This window comes from Leucopleurus acutus (genome assembly GCF_964270905.1).
Source record: "Leucopleurus acutus genome assembly, chromosome: 8".
Lineage (NCBI taxonomy): Eukaryota > Metazoa > Chordata > Mammalia > Artiodactyla > Delphinidae > Leucopleurus > Leucopleurus acutus.
This window is the reverse complement of record NC_139151.1, coordinates 12,587,116-12,609,047: the sequence shown is the minus strand read 5'-3', so window position 1 is coordinate 12,609,047 and position 21,932 is coordinate 12,587,116. Positions and strand designations below refer to the sequence as shown.

The window sequence follows — 21,932 nt, the reverse complement described above, 5'->3', positions numbered from 1 at the left end:
TTTAAGGGGGGAGAAAAAGGTCTAGTTTTTCAGGAAAAGAACCTCTCTACGCAATCCTGAAACTGATCTTTAGATTTACTTTTCCTTAATCAATAGAAGAAAAACTTGATTGCAACTCAACACTTACGTGACTCTAGCACAGGACTAACTGAATTTTTGGTTTTGAGAGTAGGGGATTCAGACATCATTTCAGGAATCAGAAATAATTGGCAGCAAGTGGGGGAGAACTGACATGAATTCTTGTTTTACCTAATTTTTCCTGGTTTACCAAGATTTGGCTTAATATTTCCGACTCCATTCCTCCAGTCTCTGCAGAACAGGTTAGTGACATTTTTCATAAATACAAATATTTAAATGAATCCTCCTTCCTGCTCTCTGAACTGTTTCCCTAAGGACTCCAGTCTTAAACCTGCCTGACATCTCCTTCTGCTAAAAGCTGTGTCTGATCTCTGCTAAAGGCTTCCTCCCATTTTCAGCAAAACTGACTAATATTTATTATGTGCTTAAGATTTCAATGTGTGTGCCTGACAACTGAAGATTTACAGTAAAACTCACAGAGGAGATTCACTGATTTTCCATGGAAATCTGGCTGAAGAATTGTGATAGCTTCCAATAATTAGAGAAGGGTTTTTAGTTTTAAGAATGCTATCGGAAGCAAACTTCAGTGTCTACCCATGCACTGGGTGCTGACACAGGAGTACGTACGATTTGGAGCTTGCCTCTCAGCTCTACAGAGCGGCACAGATCGTCGAAGGGGTAAAGCCACCGGTCCAACGGATTGTAACTAAAATGAAAGCAAGTTCACTTTTGTGATGTTCTTTCCCTAATTAATTTGCTGCGACTAATTACTTGCTTGTATACCGGATTCTATTTTTATTGTAATTCCAAGGAGCCACCCCTGGCATGGTTCTTTTTTTATTACATGTCTATTATTCATTTCACATATGGAAAGTCAGTGGACAGTCTTCTACAGCCTGTGACTCTGGTCTGTACTTCAGAGTGATGGACTGGCTCTATAGTTTACAGAAGGTGATGGCAGACTCTAAATCCTCCTACCTGTAGGACCACATTGTGTTTTAACTGACTTTTATGGGATCCTGATTGAAAGCTGCTGTGAAAATTAGGAGAGCCTGGTCTCACAGAGGATGGATGTCTGTTCTAGAGACACAACAGGCATCTTTAGAGTGGGGTCCTGTTTTTCAGGGCTTTAGTAGCTGGAGAGTAGATGCCTTTCCTTGACTCATTGCCGTGCTCATTGATTCTTTATAATTTCCTGACCATTTGAATGATCTCATTACACTTCCAAACTGCTTCTCACGGGGGAATCTAATTTGTTCATGAGGTGTTGAACATAGGAGGGCCCGCCAGCATCCAGGGCATTTCATCCTGACTCAGAACTGTTGATGTTGTTATGTGAATGTTCTATGATGGTTGTGATGTGTCTTGGGACTTGCCACCAAACACACCTGGTGTTCTATTTACTCTGGCAAGCTGGGGATTTTTTTTTTCTTTTTCTTTTTAAAATTCCAGGATGAATTATTCATCATTACTTAGAATTTGGGTCTCTTTCATCTTCGCACTTGTACGGCACCAAGGTGAGTACTACAAAATTCCATAAAGCTCGTGATTAGCATGCTCTTGAATTTATAAAGAGACGCTTTTGTTGGAACTGTAATTATCAGGGCAGGTGTACATGTGTCTACAGTTACAACAAGAAAAATGTAAATTAAATTCTTCCGTCAAGGGCAAAATACATTAACTCTGAATGATGTTCATTTACATTCCTACTTTTTCTTATTTCACTTCGAACACAATTTGTATATACCAAGTTGCCCCTTGTCAATGGAATAAGTCTTTAAGATATGCAAATTATTTTCATTAAAAGTACACAGGGTAGGTGTGTGTGCATCCCATACCTGATGATTGATTCCAATGAAGGCATTTAACTGGTGGCACAGACTTTAAAAAATACACTTGTTTAAGCCAAAATGAGGGAGTTCCAATGGCATTAATGTCCGTGACTTGAGTATCAGTGGCCACTTACAATGGCCAAAAATCTAAAACTGCAAGTGAAATAAGAAAATTTTTCCCCTCCGTGATTCCTCCTTTTTCTCTATGTAGCATTGCCCCGGGTAGGTAGGAGATCACATGCATTTCTTTCTACAGTTTTTGAATTTTAGGCAAGAAAGGTGGGAAAGTCTATATCGATTTGAAACTTTTATGGCTAAAACTCTAGAGCATCTTCTTTGTTTTGTTTGCTTAGTTCAGCGGACACATGATTACAAGTGTGAGTGAACAGATCTATGAGGCATGTGGAGCCCTAACATTTTTCTAGGATTGGATAAACTTAAGCAGTTGTAGCAGGCAGGCTATAGTGTGAAACCCCACAATAATGACTCCAACTGCCTCTAACCTCGTACTCCTGCTCTAAGAAAGTGTGTCTTATTTGGAGGAAAAAAAAAAAAAACAACGTTCTGGGAACACAAAGTTTATTGTAAAATTCCTGGCCTACAATCAGCATGGGTGAGGAGATTCTATCTGCTGTTCACTCTGATTCTATTGATAGGCTATGCTGTTAACAAGCTATATTTTTATAATAGTAATGACTTCTAAGGTAGGAATTACTGTAGTTTAAACCTACTCCCTTTTATTAGTCATATTTTTTTTATTCAACAACTATTTGATAAGTACTTACAATATTAGATATCTTGACTATTTGTATTCTTCTTAAAATTGAAAAATGTTGATTGTCCATCCTTTCCAGTTCAAAAACATGAGCTAGTTAGGATCATTCCTGAAGGGATGAATCTTGCAAATCTGTGTCACCTTTGGAGCAGAGAGAGAAGTTAGGGACAATCTCTCTGACCATAGTTTTCTGTCTCCTCAGGAGGGGCATGGATTTCTCCTGTCCTAGGCAGATTGGCCAACACTGCCCCGAATACCAATTAATCTTTCTATTCAAATGATTACAATTCAGCGTGAATTTGAGACCTTGTTCACACTTGGACATCACTTCTAAAAAGGTCCCCATGAAGGATAAATCCATGACACGATTTGATTTATTATTATTAATTTGAGAATGTTCATTACCCTTCAGATTTAATAAGTACCTGTCTATAATTCTATGATAGGGATTATAAAGAGATTTTTTTTTAAATTGCTTCCTTCTGGGAATTTGGAATTTGTTACTTCTATGTAATTATGACTGTTAGAGAAACCTTTTTTGTCTACTGATGGTGACATTAAATAAAGCACGTGGGCTGAGTGCCCCTGTGATAAAACTAACTACAGCACCTCCCAAAGATTTCCTTTGGTTGGCTTCACAGAGACTTCTGAAGGGTGGGGAACGATGCTTATACACCAATGACCAGGCTCATCTTCCCCATTTCCCTCTTGATGTTAGTTAGCCCTTGGAAACAGAGTAGCTCTTCCCCCAGGCAGACCTCCCCTCATTCCCTGCTCCACGAGGAGAGAAGCTGGCACTCGGCCAGGCACTACTGAGCTGCTCTCTGGTCACTCGGCCACTCTCTTAACATGAGCCGCTCTCTGCTCACTTAAAGGCTCCCAAAAGAGCAGGGCAGCCCTTGGTGGTTTCTCGCCAGACTATCGGCTCCATCAGCACACAGCAGGGATTTTCCCAAGGAGGGGCCCCCGACCTGGGGATGGGGCATCAACATCTGCAAGCAGGTGCCTCACGAACTGTCAGCAGAAGCCCCGAATGCATTTGCCACACGTGAGTTAAGAAAACGGAAGAACAGATGATGTTCTATTGCTCTGTTTTCATCCAAGAAAAGAAAGGACAGAGGCAAAGAAACATTACACCCCAGATATAGATTATTTCATAAATGCCATTGGACCTGATCATCAGTAATGCAGACCCTGGGGAAACTGTCTAATTTCTCTCTCTGAGCTGGGCCACCCCTTGCAAGAGTTTGGATGAGAAACTTCTGAGAAACAAGCCAGCTTGCCAAGAGAGGTGGTGACATGGTTACAGGAGGGGAGCCGTGTGTGTCTGTGTGATGACTCTCACCTTTGACCAGGATGATGAGTAAGCGCCCCAAGCCTCCTCCCAAAGACTGCTCTAAGGCCCAACCTCCTTTGCCCCAGAGGATCCCATGTCTGTCTTTGTAAACAGGAGCTGGGCAGAGAGACTTCTCATGGGGCGGGTGCTCAATCAAGGTCATTCACAGGCCAGTTACTACAAACCCTCTCTTCCCACTCTTGTCCCAGATCCAACTATTGTTTATTTCCTCTGTGATCTGGTATCTTCTCCTATTGTGCATCTGGACGAAAGGGACTCCTTTCAGGAAAAGACTTGATAGTAGAATTCTTGAGCTAGAAGGGAGTCTCATAGCCACTGGCCACGTTCTCTGTACGTTGCCTTCTGATCAAGGATTCAGCGGGCTAAACCACACCAGACCTAGAGGCACCTCTCAGTGCTCTGAGAGCCCCAGGCAGGGCTGATTTCACAACCTTCCAGCCAGTGTTAACCACTGCTGTCTCCGAAATGTATGGAAACATAGAGATGAAGCGGGAAGTGATTTCTCTTAAGGAGAAATGCCATCACTTCCACGCTCCCCTTTCCAGAGGCAGAACATAATGCACCGTGTCCAGCCGAGGTTGAGGATAAATGAAAAGGCTGTCTGACTTACACGTCGTTTGTAAGACTTACTGAAAGAAGCTGGCTTTAGTGGGTGGGAGGAAAGCAGCTTGCCGAACCGAAGGGGGATCGGCCATCCACCTAACCGCCCTGTCTCTTGACAGTTCAGCCCAGGGAGCTCATGTATCCATTTTGGCAGAATGACACCAAAACCCCTAAAGTAGACGACGGAAGCTCATCTGAGATTAAGCTGGCCATCCCCATCTACTTCTTTGGCGTTCCTTACCGCACCATCTATGTAAGTGACAAGCAGCCCAGCTGTTGCTCTAGGGCTCTCCCACCTTGCTGGTCATTAAGGAAAAGTATTTTAAATACCTTCTTCCAGGGCTCTGGGAATGGAGGATTTGTTGGCAGCCCAGGTGACGAGTTCTGAGATTTCATGAGCTGATAGGTTTTATGATTAAGAAAGTCAAAGGTATATGTCATGGCTAATGTTCACAGCGGAGGAGTATACAGAGCAATGGATTGCTTTTGTGGGTGATGAAACACCCAAGCGAAGCAGAGGCCCCAATGCCAGGAACATTATTTCTGCCACTAGACAAGATAAAAAGATACAATGAACCATAATAGGAACAACAGCAATTTTCTTTCCCTTCTGGGGGTGTGAAGACTTTAGGCATCTGCTCTTCTGAGGCTTCCTACCAATATGGAGCAGAGTCAAAGCAGAGTAGAGGGGTACTCAACTATTATATGAAGGTTGTTTGCAGAATTGGCCAACCTCACTGGGCCTGAGATACGCCATAGGGTCTCATTGTCAAAGCTGCATGAAGAAATGGTATCATTTGCTGTCAGAGCTCTCCTGGGCACCTGTGTTCTCAGGTTATTTTTTATTTTTTGATCATTGGAATTGCTGCTAGTGAGACTATAGCACATTGACAAGAAGATTCAGAGCAACTGAATCTGTCTTGATTTTCGGCCTTAAAAGAATTGAGTGAAGCAAATGTAGATTATATTACATCCTATTCTATTCTGCGCTCTGCCCTGGAAGAAGAAATAAAACTCCAGGCACCTCCATCTCTGGCCTCCTCTGCATCTGGGACCTCTATCTTCCCCAACTTTTGATTGATAGCTCAAGGCTGACTCCCACTAGAAAAGAGTTCCCTCTTCCATTATGTAACCTGTGGTCCTTGAACTTGCAGCATCACCTAGGCACTTGCTAGAAATGTCACTTCTCAGGACCCACCCCAGACCTACTGAATCTGGGAGGGGGCCCAGCTGTCTGTCTGAACAAGCCCTCCAGGGAATTCTGATGCCCACAGAAGTTTGAGAACCACTGCTCTTAACTATAGAATATAATCAAAACAAATCTGGGTCATCACTAACTTCCTCTGCTAGTCTGTGTGTTTTAATTACACCCCTGTTCCCTAGAAGACACATTGCTCTGGCATCCTGAAATGCCTTTTATGCTCTACTCACTGTAGAGCCTCCTTAGTCTATAACAGCTGATTGTAAGTTTCTGAATGTGTTGACCTGATTTTGGAGGTGAGAGGGCTGCACAGGACTTCCATTCTGGAAGCCTTGGTCTCCTAGACCTCTAGAACACGTGTATTTAGTTAAGCTCCCCTTTCTCCTCCATTGTACTAAGTGACATGGAGTCTGAATAATTCTTGCCTTTGCAGAAGGAGGGTCCTTAATTTGGGGGAGGCTTATTTGAGGGCAAATTTTTCCTTGGGTTTCCAGCACTTTAAGCCATGCAGTCTTGTTCAGGCTTCTGGGTTGTTCACTGATACTTGCAGACAGCAGACTCTCAATATCCTTGTAGCTGGATCTCCAGCTTCCTTTCCAAACTGCACACCCTTGCTTCCAAAATAGGTTGACATACATACCCTTGGCCCAGGTACTGATAACTTAACTCTGGGATCTGAGTCACTGTTAATGTCCATAATATTACTAATTAAATATGAACCTAACAATAGAATGTTTCTCTATTGAGGAATTGCAAGTATTCCCATCACAGACACTCCTGCTGTTCCCATCACAGACACTCCTGCTGTTGAAACCATACAAGCCTTTGGGTTAAATCAGCTTCATGTACCAACATACTGAGCTGCAGACACAGGCAGAGGCAAATTGTTTACAGATCCTGTTTATGAGTATATATATCGGCTTGTTATTTGCAGTAAGGTTTAGTAATTTAATAAGTTTACTAAGCCATTTACAAATCATGAAGAAATCACCATAAGGTAGTCATTTACATACACAGTGTAAAGTTTTCATGTCTCCATTTTGTGCAGAGACTATACAAAGAAGCTAACAAACTACAAGAGCTGTAATGGAATTGGGCTCATCTGTGGATTGTAACCTTATCTTTTTCTGAGTACCGAGTGGTTCTGACATCAATAGAAATCCTTTAAATGTCTCATCCAGGGTGGGATATGGTTCATCTTGAGATCTGAGTTTGGTGATGGAGTATTTGATTTACCTTTCACTGACACTCCTCTTTTGTCATGTAATAGGAATCAAGGTCTAATATAGAGTTCCTCCGTTTTTTCATTTAACTTTCTGCTTCCATGTTTTTTGGGTTTTTTCCTGTCTATTTTGCATCTGTAACTCTGGATCTTCTTTATTGCCCACATAAGCCACTGCCTAGCCCAACACACACACACACAAACACACACACACACACACACACACACACACACACACACACACAATCCAGTAGCATTTGATAAGTATAAATAAAGACAGGATAGATAACATGAAAATGAGGCTGATTATTAATAAGAAATGCAGCTGGCTACAAATTGCAAGTGAAAGGAAACCAATGAGTTTGTCTGGAAGCAAATGAACCTCCTAGTTGAGCAATGGAAGCTGCTGTTTGGGGGTTCTGATTCAGTAGTTTAAAAGTCATTTCCATTCATATGATTAGGCGAGCATCTGTCTTGGTTTATAACTCTGAAATTGTCACGGTCTCAGATCCACTGTGCAAAACCTCTTTTATTTTTGTAGGTCAATAACAACGGAGTTGTTTCATTCAACGTGCTGGTGAGCCAGTTCACGCCCGAATCTTTTCCCCTGACGGATGGGAGGGCCTTCATTGCTCCATTTTGGGCAGATGTACACAATGGGATTCGAGGCGAGATCTATTACAGAGAGACCACGGACCCTGTCATCTTGAAAAGAGCCACCAAGGACATCAGGAAGTACTTCAAAGACATGGCAACCTTCTCTGCCACTTGGGTTTTCATTGTGACCTGGGACGAAGTAACGTTTTATGGAGGAAGCAGCACCACACCTGTAATCATTCAAATTTTCCCTTTTCCACTTCGTATTCTGACATCTAATTCTTGTCCATCTTCACTACTGTGAAGGAGTCTAATTGTTAGAGCTGAAGAATGTCAGTTTCCTTGAGTTACACTGAGGAGTCTTGCCACCCACTTTCCAGGAAACAGAGGGAGCTATCACACCTAACCAGTCCAGTCAGCTGTAATATTTCAGAAGATGTGTCATCTCTATCATGAACCATTACAAATGTCTAAAAAGAAGCCCTCCACAAGTTTCTTGCAGTAGGTAGCATTCCTATTTTGCAGGAGAGTGATTGAGACACTGAGACCCCATACGATTAGGGACCCACCAGGAACCCAAAGGTCCCTTTTCCTTACCAGAGGCCCAAATGCCTCTCTCCATCAGCTAATTTCCTTTTCTTCTTTTTTCACAAAACCTGATAGGAAAAGGAAACTAGGGTGCCAGTTTGGAGCCAAATGATCTGGCTCATTTTATTATGTTATGACCTTTTTTAAAATTGTGACCAGGGCTAGAATTATTCATATTTGATGGTAATTGGATTGGGCAGTTGAAGTGTTTCATGAATAAAGTTTCAGCATCTGCTCAGAAATCCTAAATGGGCAATCAGATAACAGTCAGATAAGAAAGATTATCACTGGCATTATTATAGAGATAATCAACTTTCTACAGAAAGGGACAGAACATAATTTTCAGGAAAGCCTGCCGTTTGTGTGGATGACTTTGGCAATGGAGTTTTTTTGAAGCAGCAGATGCGTCTTCAATGTATAATTTCCAGTAAGCAAAGATACTCAGACATCTTCCCTCCGCTTTCTTAGGATTATTTCCAATCCCATCTGTTTTCCGATTTCCCTGGCGATGAGTCAGTTGTTTCAGGGTGAAACAGAAACTACTGAGTTAGAGGCAGAGTTGGAAAAGTGCTGGGCTTGCATTTCGTAGCTGCCCTGCCGTGAGCACCCTGCCTCTCTGCACCTTCTGACCAGAGCATCGCAAAGCACTTTATCACTAAGAGGTTCTGGAGAACAGAAAGATACAAGTTTAAACAGTGGATGCACTGGCTAGAAATAACCTCTAAAGAAGCAAAAATTTCCCCCTGTCATGTTATGGATTGCTAACGACTCCTTGGGTGATGTTTTATGTCCTGAGCCTCATACCTTACAGCTTTAGGATGCAGGATGCCAGCGATCGATAAATTTTAGTATCAGAGGGAGAAAAATAAAGAGAAGAAATGCCCATCAAATGCTGACCACCAGTTTTTCAAAAAAAACTTCCATTGGCAGTAAAAATGGCAAGATAATTCAGATACTTCCTGGTTTGTACTTGGGTGTAAATTTATGGACTAGGCGAGGACTCTTTCAATGAGGATGAATGAGGTAACATCTAAGTGCTTTGAGCTCCTTGGAGAAAAAGATGATAAAAATCCTCCAGAGCTGCAGGAGTGTCCCTCCAGCCCTGTCTTCGGAATCGGCCCCTCTTCCATCTCCCACTATCCTAGGCCCCCCCTTCTTTAGAGGAACACGTATCAACAAGCCAAGTAAACACTGGGCATGAGAGATCTTTTAGAAGCAGAAGCCCAGTAGAAAGTCAAGAGGATGTGTTTACTTTAAGGAAGGAAAACTAATATTTATTGAGGCTGACTGTGAACCCAGGGCTGTGATAGGCTATCTTTGCAAATCATTTAGCCCTCACAAGAATGTTCCCAAGGAAGTTCGCCGTCCACTTTAAAGGTGAGGGGACAGGCCTAGAGAAGTTAAGTAACTTGCCCAAGTGTCAAGAAAAGGGATTTGAACCTCATATGCGGCAGAGCAGGGTGCAAACCCAGTCTCCTAACTCCGAATCCTGAACTCTTTCCTCAGCTGCTCCCTCCAGGTAGCGTTAGAAGTCCTCTGAAGTATAAAAGGGCTTTTCAAGAATTAAAAACATGGTTTTACAAGAACAGATCCAGAGGAGTCTTACAACCCGTGTTGAAGAGTTACCTGTGGTGGGGGGGTGAGAGTGAGGGAGAAGGTGCATGAGGGCGAGCCAGCTTCTGGAGCGTTCTTAGGATGGCTGGCTGGTTTTAAGGTGACTTCTGGGATCAGACATGGGTTGCGTTCAAGACCTGCTTGGACCAAAGATATTTCCAACTTTATTTCAGGAGAAGGAATTCACATCCGGAAGGAGCATCCTGGTCTGAAGGAGGGTTTAGCTTTGGTCCTTGTGTGACGTTGACTTTATGCCTTTCTCTTGAATCTGACCCCACAGCGGCCATAGGTGACTGCTCGCTCCTCTCTGTGTCCCACTTTGCCCTTTTGTTGAACGGGGCCAGAGAATGGAGGCATAAACCTGGGCGGCTCTATCATAAACGCCATCAGCTGTGGCAAGCACGGAGCTTGAGGAGAAAGTTCTCGTGTACAAAAAGGGCTTTTCTTTACTTGCACCTTTTCTCCCTCCCTGGGACTGTCTAGGATGGGAGATTTGGGGCTTCCAAGATCCTCTACCCCAGTTTGATTACACAGGATAAGGATGTGGGTCTTCCTCTGCATCTGACAGAATGTTAACCAGGATGGTATCGGGCAGCTGGGAAAATGCTAGGTTTGAATGGAAAAGGTCGAAGCAGCCTCTCCTTTTAACTCTGTTTTTTACTTGAATTTCCTGAAAACATGCATCAGCGGGTAGGGATTAGCAAAGGGAAATAGTAAAGGACAGAGTTTGCTACAGCTTTTTTCTGGAAACTGTTTGCAAGACTGATCTGAATGTATATAACATCTCCGTCCTAAAAAGTTGAAAATTAAGACCGTGTGTAATGACAGTGCACGAAGAGATCAGACTGGGAGCTCTGGCTCCAATTCTGTTTTCTGCTGCTGGGTCATTGTGGAACTTCCAGCAATTCATTTCCCTTGAGCCCTCAGTTTTCTTAGCTCCTATGATGGGAATGGGCCAAAAAATTGCCTGTCTTAGCATTGGTTGAGGTACAGATGGAGGTGGAGAATTTTGCAGATATAAAGTGATGCATAAATGCTCCATTAGAGGAGCAATTTCTCCCCACCAAGTGCTTTTTAAAAATCAATTTCCAGGGGCTTCCCTGGTCTCGCAGTGGTTGAGAGTCTGCCTGCCGATTCAGGGGACGCGGGTGCGTGCCCCGGTCCGGGAGGATCCCACATGCCGCGGAGCGTCTGGGCCCGTGAGCCATGGCCGCTGAGCCTGCGCGTCCGGAGCCTGTGCTCCGCAACGGATCACTTTCCAACCTGCATTTAAAAGAGGGGGAGACATCTCACCAAGATTAGCGGTGTGTTCCAGGAAGCGAGAGAGCAGGGCCCATGCCACCACTGGAGTCCCACCGACTGGCATTTGCGTGCTCTGCCCTCTCCCTCCCCACCCCCACGCCCTACCCCACCTGCTCTGGGAACAGGTGCTCACAGCCCTCTCCCTGGCTTGACTAGTTCCTATAGTTTATTCTCATGCTGCCATCTATAGGTGCCCACGTATTATCACATGCTGAGTCGGGCCGCTGACTTTCCTATCTGGTGCCAGTCAGAGATGTAAGAGGGATGCTGAGTCAGCCTCTAGGTTATTCTCAGGCAATTTCTTTTCTGGATGCACAGCCCCACATGTCTTGCTTTTCCCCCTGGAGGTGAGAACATATTTGGAGAGAAGGCAGAGCACAGAGGCTGGGGTCGGAGCAGCTCTGAGCTGCTTGAGTGGGGAGGGGGCAGGGTAAAGGGAGCTGCTACTGGGGAGAGGAGCTCCTGGGGATGTGAGTCCTGAGCCCACCCACCCATTCGCATCCTGCAGGTGAACACCTTCCAGGCCGTCCTGGTGTCTGACGGCACCTATACCTTCACGCTCTTCAATTATTACGAAATCAACTGGACCACTGGGACGGCGAGCGGCGGTGATCCCCTGACGGGTCTTGGGGGAGTGATGGCCCAGGTAGGTGGTTCTCTGGCTCATCCTCCTATGTGTTTCTGAAGCACTGCACTCTCTTCTTATGCTCTTAGCATCTGGGGGAAATCCTGCTTTGAACTGGAGAAGCGTGTCTGGTCCTGCAGGTGGACTGAGGGACTAGTCTTGCCCATCTTTGATACCTGGATCCGGGTGTGGCATGAACTAGCGGGCCATTATCACCTGAAATGGTGGCCCCAGAGACTCCAGGAAAAGGGGTCTCTTGATTTCAGGTGTGCTGAAAACAAGATGGTGGGCAAGTAAACCAAGGTCGGGGCGGGGGTTAGGGGATGATGTGTGTGCTCAAAAGTCTGCTCTTCCTTTTGTGCTCTAGGCAGGATTTAATGGTGGAAACATCACCAATTACTTCAGCCTTCCGGGGTCAAGAACCCCTGATATTGTGAATATCCAAGAGACCACAAACGTCAATGTTCCAGGTCGCTGGGCATTTAAAGTTGATGGGAAGGAAATTGACCCAGCCAATGGCTGCACCTCCAGAGGTAAAGGCATTTCCTCTTCTCTGAGGCAAAGCAGGGTTTGTTTCGTTGAGATAGACAGGCAGGCTTTTAAGCCATGGTAGGGGGGACTCCTGGCTGATGCTTTACCCTTTGAAGTCTCTCCTCTGGGTAATGGAGATCAAGGTAATTTTTGCATGCACGTTCATCGCTCCAGGAGCTGAAACCCTGCACTGGCCATACCGCAGTTTCTGAAGCCTTTGCCTGGGGTATGAACACAGCTCCCCATTGGGAACTACTGCACAGTGGACGAGGCTCTTGAATGATTCCGCAGCCAGAGGGACAGAAGAGAGCCCTCCTGTTTAACATTATTTTCGTTGTCGTTGTTGTTGCCATGTCCCCCTTTAAATTTTCCTTCTCATCTTTACTCCTGCTCTACCATCTGCACTTTGTAGATCCATGGGAGTGGGTGAGCTTGAAGCATCACCAAGTCTGTACGAGAGAAAATCAGTACCTCCTAGTATGATTAGAAAGAAAGGAAAAAACGTGTCATAGTCTTTAGGGTAGCTTCTCCTAAAATCCTCCAAGCAGCAGCAAAACATGCAGGAATTTAGGGAGAATCAAAGCCGGCCTTAAGTCTGTGTGAACAAGCTGTAGGTGAACCTCCATGGGTTTCCTTTACATTGGCATCCAAAGTTTAGAGCCTCCTCTGAAATGTCAAAACCCCTTCGGATGTACAAAACAGCCCAGGACTCTCACAGGGACACCATGGTTTATAGATTCCTGCTTCTTATATGTCTAAAAGTATTCAGAAAACAGGATTTCTGGGCATATTTCTGCCTCTAGGAGTGGAGGCTATAGCAACTAGAATTAGTCAATCTATGCATCTGTCTGTGCATTTATCTACCCATCCACTCACCCACTCACCTACCCACCCATCTACCCATCTACCCATCTACCCATCCATCCATTTAGCCTTCCAGCCACTGCATCTTTCCAAATGTGCTTAGCCAATCTCTTAGGTTGGTGAAGATGGTGCTTGCTCTGGACCCCCATGACCCTACCATGGTAGAGAAGACAGCACAGAAACAGTGATGATACAATGTAAGACCTATTATGAGAGATATGAGTGCAGGGTACTGTGTAAGCACAGGAGATGACCCTGGGGAAAACGCTTCCAGAAAGTTATGGGTTGGGATGAAAATTTTAGGAGGTCTCTTCCCCTCCTTCCATTGAGAGCATGGCCAGGTGACCTCTGAGTCTCGGCACCCCTGAGGGCTTTGATTTGTGTAATAATCAGAAGGGCCATATTCACCTGATCTGAAATGCCCACACCCTCTGCCCTCATCCCCTGCGCTGTGGTCACACTTATCAAACCTCTGCTTTTGCTCTGATGAAAGGTCATTTGTGAAGATGGCCTGCCTGGGCATCTTTGCCTCTGTGGACTCTGTAAAGTCCTCCATGTTCAGAAGAGCAAATAAATGTTTAGAGCTAAGCCAGTATTAAACTGGACAGAAAAGAATCTAGCTCCAAAGGTCACCAGGATTTCAGAGATTGCACTCTCCTCCCTTACAGAGTGTAAACACATCATCTAACGTCTATGAAGATACCAAACCAATGCCCCGTTATCTCTCTCGCTTTTATGGCCTGGGCTAGGGACCTACCCAATGCCTCTCGCCTTTGTCCAAGTGTCATGGAGCTGACTGGCTGTGGCCGTGCTACCTAAGTGCCAGGTGACAGCCTCTCCTTGAGTCCCGGGAATGAAATGCTGTGATAATGGAAAACACTGGCTCACAGAGCTGTGGGGTTGGTCAGATGCCAGCACGGTACAAAGTCCTCACTTTGACTTCATTCTTTCCCTCCTGAGATATGGCTTTGGGTTTCATATACAGGACAAATTCAATCTCCTCATACAGGCTGCTGTGCATTTTAATGTGCCACTGGACATACATCAATCTAAGGAGATGGGGATTTGGCCTGGGCGATAACAGGGGAAGTGTTGCATAGAGCTGGTTTATTATATCATCATTTTGCAAACAAAATTATCTCAGAGAGTCTACCTTTTGGTCCAAACCTCCTCTATTCAAAGACATTTCCCCCTCATTTATTGGAAGCCTGAGAAAGCAGAGACTGGAAATCATACCGAGTGGAGGCTGTTAGAATATATGCAGCCTGGGTGAGTGCCAAAAAGCATTGAGGTCGGAGGGGCCTGTTTTCAGGGCTGATGCATCTGACCTACTGGGACTGTGAATACATCTATTATCCCATTCAGGGGCCATATGAAACATAACTGCCCGTTGAGACATAATTGTTCCTGTTGGACAGATATTGAAAGGGCTGTCCAACTGCCATGGCTTCTGCCTGGGCTCACCTGGCACCTTTGTGCTCTGCATTAGGTCTTCAGTTTTATAAAAATTTGAGAAACCTTTTCAAACTACGGTTTCAAACTATAGTTACTCCTGGTGTATGATATTGTTTACAATTCTTAATGCTGTATCTTTGATACTTTCCTTTTCAGACAGTCTCAATGTACAAATACTTCTACCTTATTGACCTGTGCCAACTTTTTATAGCATCTCTGTTCCCCAGGAGGCAGGGATGAGAAAATAACCTTGTCCACCTTCTGTGGGTCAGAACATTAAGACAGGCGGAAGTCCAGTCAGTAGCCTTGGCAGTTGATTGCAGATTTGTGACCATTGCCCAGTTCTCTTGACCCCGACCCCCAACCAAGGATTAGGTCATAGCCCCCAGCCCAGAGATGCTCCCGTGTCAACTGAAGGTTGATATGAAGAACTGGTAAATTTCAAGGTTTTTGGTGGGGGAAATCATTCATTTAGAGAAATGGTTTTAAAGACTGAAAGCCTACCAAGGCAATAGAAGTATTTTAAACATTAGCACATCCCTTAGGACCATTCCCCTCCCCATCTCACTCTCCTCCTGATGTAGATTCTGTCAAGAAGTTCTGTCCAGGGGATAAAGAGAGAGGAGTGCTGGACTTAGACCGGGCCTAGGGTGAGGGGAGAAGACGACTGGTGTAGGTGTAAGTTCTGCCTAAACAGTGTCTGTAGGATTTATGAGCCCGGAAATGCGGGAAGCCAGGGGTCAGCCCGTTCCAGAATCATCCCAGGAGGCCTGGGATTTAAATTTGTGGGTCTGACTCCTGATTCTTTTCTGGCACATACTGAGCCCCCAGCAGCTGTTTGTTGAATGAGTGGATGAGTGAATGAATGATCACGTTAGCAAATGAACCGACAGTGTTGCCGAGTTACCCGGGGGTTGGGGGAGGGCCTTCTTTCGGAATACCCTTCCTCTTATCGCTGAAAGGAAGGCAAGGACTGCCGTGTGTCCTGGTGTATCCCATGGAGTGAGACAATGTGTCTTTCCTTGAATGAAAGTGTGCTCACCAGTGGTGGTGACAATAATGTCAAGAGCTTAGATTGGATTCAGACAGACTTGGCTTGGAATCCTGGCTTCGCAGTTGAGTTGCTGCGTGATTTGGATGAATTACCTAACTTCTCTTAAGCCTCAGTTTCCTCACTTGACAAGTGAGGGCAACGCTTCATACCTAATCGGGTTCTTTTGACGATTAAACGGTATAAGGCAAGTAAAGCCTTTAGCCCGATGCGCAGCACAGAAGGTAAATGCTCAATAAATGTTAGTTCTACTGTCCTTATTCCCCAGGACAGTTCCTTCGGCGAGGGGAGGTGTTCTGGGATGACCTGAACTGCACCATCAAGTGCCGCTGTCTGGATTTCAACAACGAGATCTACTGCCAGGAGGTCTCCTGCAGCCCCTACGAGGTGTGCGAACCCAAAGGCAAATTCTTCTACTGCAGCCCGGTGGAGACCAGCACGTGCGTGGTGTTTGGGGAGCCGCACTATCACACGTTCGATGGCTTCCTCTTCCACTTCCAAGGCTCCTGTGCCTACCTGTTGGCCCGACAGTGTTTGCATACTTCCAGCCTCCCCTTCTTCAGCGTGGAGGCAAAGAACGAGCACCGGGGGGGCTCAGCCGTCTCCTGGGTGAAGGAGCTCTCGGTGGAGGTGAATGGCTACAAGATTCTCATCCCCAAAGGAAGCTATGGAAAAGTCAAGGTGAGACCCTCTCCGTCCTTCACAGGGAGATGGAGAAGCTGGAGGTGCTTCAGCCTGGGGAAGACTTTCCCAGATCTACTGCTGTTTGCTCTTTGTACCAAAAAGATGCATGGATCTTTGTAAAGAACCATGCAAATATCTTGTGAAATTCTTTACTAGGCTAAATTTTGTTTGTACAAGAGCTAACCTAGGCTTTCTCTTTGACATGTCTATCTGCTGTTTATCTTAAAGTACATTTAACTTCTTAGCTCACACACACACACACACACACACACACATCCAAGCTCAGACATAACTGGGAACAGAAGTAAATTGTTTCTCATGAACCTGGCTTGCAACAATGGTAGCCATGTGGCCATGCCCTGGGGACAGTGTAAACACAAAGTACAAACCCATAATTCACTACAGCTTTTGATTAACAGTCCTCACATCCCCCCATCCTGTTTACCCAAGAGCTGTGGCTTCCTTCTCAGAGAAACGTCCAAACGTCCAAACTGATTGGTATATCCATGGGCACTGCCTGTCCAGGCAGCTGGAGTGGGCTCGGTGACTGCTTTAGTGAAACCTGGGTGGAAAGTTCCCCTGAAAGCTTTACCCCTTTAACAGAATCCCCCACTCCTGCTTGGAATGGGAGAGCACACGGATCTCTGGGGTTCGTTTAGCATATGCAAATGACTCCTGTCCCTGTCTACCTGGATTTCAGGCTGGGGCACTGACAAAAGAGGGAGAACAAAAAGCCAGTAGCAATTACTCAATCTGTGGAGGCCCCAAGTTTCGTGATGTTAATGGAGACCTCAGAGCAGCCATGTATTTATTCAAGCAGTAATAACCAGGACCGTGAGGGGTTGATTGCTGCAACCCCATGCTGTCCTTAATCCCCAAGCATGGAGGTCATCACAGAGATTACAAACCAGAACTGATGCCAGTGTAGGGAGGTCTTTCTTTTTCAAAAAACGTGTTGTAGTTTTAATTGATGCAGCGTGTCCAACAAAAGGCAGCACCAAGGAACTAATTCCACTTTTTCTGGCTCTGCCCTTCCTAGGTCTGTGCAGCGTATCAGTGCCGTAATTAGAAAAGTGGGCTATTACAGTGGTTAAAATGCCAGTTTGCTTGGTGTTTGGTTAGTCTCCCTAGAGACAGCTCTGTAAATCAAATCAGAGGTAAGAATTCGGCTGCAGAAGTTTGGGGTTTTTCCCTTTTAAATTTCTATTGTGCTGTTGAGCACCACACTTGTCCTTGTGGATAGATGCTAACATTTCCAGCTAGAAAAATGTTTGCTAGCTCTCCCCTACTTCCTTGTCTTGTGGGGATGCTGTGTACAATATCTGAAGTTGGAAAAGAAAGCTTCATGCTGTATTCCTATTTTCCATTTTGATTAAAATTCTTTTCCCTTCACAGTCAGACTCTTTTTTTTAAGAAGGAAAGGGACACCAGCCCCTTGCTTTCAGGCCCAGCAGCTCTGCTAATTTTGCGTGGCTCTCTTCCATCGTCCGAGCATAGGGCATGGATTCCTCAATTTTCTGTAGCGACAGGGAGATGTGGATGTGAATGTAAATGTTTCAGAAAGAAAAGGTTATGTGATTCCAACTGCAAGCAAACAATGGGTCCCTTTTCCTTTTGCCAAATGGCTTCCGAGCGTCTCTGAATACACCTGCCCTGCTGGGGAGGGTGCCTGCATGGATGGCAGAGACCCCACCCGGGGTGAAGTGGGGACAGGCAAGAGGGGGTGGCAGGCAAGAAGGAGCCTGATCTGCCAACTTTCAGACACGCAGGGCGGGGCCTTGCAAACAGATCTTAACGAACAGGTTGCCTTTCTCCATATGCTGGGATTAGGAACTGGGCTCTGAATATGCATGTTCCCCCTTTGAAATGTTCTCAAGTGACAAAGTAAACAATTTAGGATTGTGTATGCTAATAGGGGCCAAAGAAAGCCAGCTAACATCCATATATAGTAAATGTCTCCTTCTAACTAATACTTATCAGTTTTCATCTTTCTCCCCCAGATAAAACTGAGTAGTTTAGGGTACACCAGGGAAAAGAGTGCCAACGCCAAATAGCTGATGGTGACAAAGAGCTCTGATTCTGGGGTCAGGTTTGCACAAGCCTTGGGCCACCACTGCCAGCTGAGTGGCCTCTCTGAGCTTTACTTTCTCCATCTGTAAAATGGGGTAATCGTGTCATGTCTAGAAGGCAGGGCTCTTGGCTGTAGTTTGGACTTGGCTGTCTCAACTCAGCACTGAACAAAGGCAGCAGGAAGCAGTGGAGGGTCGGGTCCTGTCACCCACAAATAATGCAAGCCCTGAATCTCAATTTCCTCATCTGCAAAAGGGGGAGATGGTAAGGACCTTCTTAGGTTGTTGTGAGGATGAAATAGGATAACCACATGTGCGACGGCTAGTACAAAACCTGGCACTCAGTAGGCACTCAGTACTCATTCCCACACTGCCATTCCCACCGAAAGTTCTGCTCATTCTAAGGCCTGTCCTACGATGCTACTTCTCTCTCCCAACCTTGCTCCCACCTAACCTTGCCCCTACCCACTCCTGGGAGAGACATGGTTAAAGGGGGTCCTGGCTGGTACACAGGGAGAAGAAGGGAAGCAAACAGGGAGACTCATCAACATTGGCTCATCGGGGTCTGAGGACTGGGACAGCAGGAAAGAAATAAGGAGCCATGGGCTGGGTGAGAGTCCCCAGCTGCTCCCATTCCGAGCCCTCTGGGGTACAAGCACAGGACTCTATAAGGTGTGGCTGAAACTGAGACATGCATGAGAAAGAAAGGGGGAGAAATGACCACTTACGTCGAAAAAGAAGGGAAAATCTGGGCAACGCCGATGGGCAGCGTAGGGACACAGGCAGTGTGCGTGGGACGAGGTCGGATGCAGCAGGGGGATGGTTGTGACATCCAGAGACAGTCCCCCCCCCACCCCGCCGCCGCACCCTGTGGCTTCTGCTCTGAAGCACAACCACTGTCCTTTGTTAGCAGGGGCTGAGTGAGAGGAGAGGAGGGCATTCAGCGAGGGAGGTGTTTGGCATTTAGGATTATACCGCCTTGGAGATTTCACTTCCTACATCTCAGCATAGAGCAATACACCATAATCACCCAGCGCTCTCGCTGGCTGACCTTCCTCAGAGTGTGGCTTTTCTCATCCTTGTTGGCTAACTTGCTACCTGGGAGATAAGGATAAATCAATCAACCCCTGGGTGGTTTTTTTTTCCTACTTCCTGCTCTCATAGGATGGCTTACATCTCAAGCCTGTTTTTTTGTTCCCTTCCCCCATAAGTCATACTAATTTCTAGGGCCAGAGAATTGCAAATGCCATTAGCCATGGTAAACCTTGGGAGCAATGCTTGGACAGTCTATTGTCTCACTTCCTAGACAACGCAGAGAGTTGCAGCAATGGTGGCACTAAAGACCCTTGATCTTTCTGTGTGCCAGAAATCAGTACAGGTGCAGGGCAGCCTGGACGTGCACTTACAGTCAACCCACCAGGGCTGTTCTAGGACTAACCATCCATTCCAGCCCTCAAAAGTGATGTCTAGAGATGCCAGGCATGTTAAGGGTGAAAAAGAAGAAAACTAACTCTCTGTTGGAGGCTTATCAAGCCACTTACACATGGGACTCACTCTTTTTTTTTTTTAACATCTTTATTGGAGTATAATTGCTTTACAGTGGTGTGTCAGTTTCTGCTGTATAACAAAGTGAATCAGTTATACCTACACATATATCCCCATATGTCCTCCCTCTTGCGTCTCCCTCCCACCCTCCCTGTCCCACCCCTCCAGGTGCTGATCTCCCTGTGCTAGGCGGCTGCTTCCCACTAGCCATCTGTTTTACATGTGGCAGTGTACGTGTCCACGCCTCTCTCTCACGTCGTCCCAGCTCACCCCTCCCCCTCCCCGTGTCCTCAAGTCCCTTCTCCACGTCTGCGTCCTCATTCCTGTGGGACTCTCTCTTGATTCTTGCCCCATTTCTCACTCCCCCCAGCAAAAAGCCCCAGGCCCTGTGGAGTGTCCACCACGAGCTGTCCCTCCTCCACGTCCGGGCGCAGGTCAGGCCTCGCCCTCATCAGCCCTGGCCTCCAGCACCAGTTGCCCGCCTGATTTCTCTGTTTCTAATCTCCACCTACTTCAATATACCCTTCGTACCGGCCAGAGTGGACTTTTTTAAACACAAGTCCGACCACATCATTCTCTTACTTAAAACTTTTTGGAGCTCTTCCTACAGAAGAGAAATCCAAGTTGTTGTTTTTGTTTTTGTGGCGTTTTGTTTTCTCTTAAAAACATGCTTCAAAGGCCCTCCAAGATCTGTTCCCAACACAGAATTCAGAGCAATTCTCCCAAGACGGAAGTCAGATCGTGTCGATCTTTTGCTCTGGGCGCTCTCTTCGCTCTCGGCTTCCCTCAGCGTCACAGCCAAAGTCTCTACAATGGCTGACAAGGCCGTGCCTGTTGTGGCTGCTCTTATCTCTCTGCCCTCCCCGACCACTGCCTGCTCCTGGCTCTCCGCTCCGGCCACACTGGCCCGTGCGAACCCAGCGCCTAGCACGCTCCACCCCAGGGCCTGGCCGTCCCCTCTGCGTAAGCCACTCTCACCCCAGATAACTGCAAGGCTTCCTCCTCATCTCAAATATCCCCTTCCCCGTGGGGTCTTCCTCGACCCTCCTGTCTAAAATTAGAAACCCTCTTCCCTAGCACTTTGGATCCACATTCCCAGCTTTATTTTCCTGCAGAACACTTTTCTGATGCTGTTATGTATTTTACGTATTGGTTTTGTTTGCTGTTGGTCTCCTGAAGAGGAATAGACAGTTCCAAGAGGCAGGGATTTTCGTCCGTTTCACTCATTGCTAATCCCCAACTCTTAGAACAGAGCTTGACACACAGAAAGGGCTGAGTTGACATCTACTGAATGAATGGACTCTGCCTGTGTCCAGCTCCCTCTCCAGCCGCCCGTTCCCTTCCCTCTGCAGTACAGTGACACCCCATGACTGTCCCTATTCTCATGCAGCTACTTCTAACCACGTGATTTTATTCACTTGTCCTGGAATTCTCTGCCCCCTACTCTTCCTTTGGCTGCTTCTGTTTTACCTCTAAAGACCCAGGTCAGACTCAACTGCTCCTGAAAAGCCTATATGACCCCCCGTCCCCAGGCTGGATCAGTGGTCAGGTACCGTTCTCCCACTGCATCACTGCATCACCTATGAACGCATATTTGAAACTCTATGTCATAAATATCAATTTGTGTCCCTCTTCCTCAGTAGACCCAGACCTCATAACGGGCAGAGACAATTACTTTTTTTATTCTTTATTTCTCAGCACCTAACATCGTGCTTGGTACCCAGTAGGTGTTCAAATTTGTTGTGTTGAACGATGGTATGACATAGGCCTGGTATCAGGAAGTGACAGGGTGAAACACTCAGAGAATAACACCAGGGCAGCCTCAAAACTCGATGGTGGGGACAGTTTATAGAGCACCTTCCAGCTGGGAGGAGGGGTTGGGGTGCTAAGGGCAGCGAGGGGGTCATGGAAAGTATGTGCCTTAAGCTGAGACTTAAAG

General features: G+C 46.1%; 1 protein-coding gene across 3 annotated transcripts in view; it reads left to right on the top strand.

Moving 5' to 3' along the window:
- The window catches only part of LOC309965666 (alpha-tectorin), a gene marked incomplete at its 3' end in the record, with an annotated part of 73,877 nt that overhangs the window by 2,396 nt on the left and 49,549 nt on the right, over positions 1-21,932 (top strand). For 2 of the 3 annotated variants that reach the window (XM_082845302.1, XM_082845304.1), the window contains exons 1-6: positions 1,056-1,595; positions 4,765-4,898; positions 7,610-7,897; positions 11,678-11,815; positions 12,162-12,327; positions 15,964-16,376. In XM_082845302.1, coding sequence (XP_082701428.1) covers positions 1,532-1,595; positions 4,765-4,898; positions 7,610-7,897; positions 11,678-11,815; positions 12,162-12,327; positions 15,964-16,376 — 1,203 coding nt within the window. In that variant the 5' untranslated portion in view covers positions 1,056-1,531. Of the gene's footprint in view, positions 1-1,055; positions 1,596-4,764; positions 4,899-7,609; positions 7,898-11,677; positions 11,816-12,161; positions 12,328-15,963; positions 16,377-21,932 lie in introns of those variants that run through there. The other variant, XM_082845303.1, reaches the window with a different exon arrangement.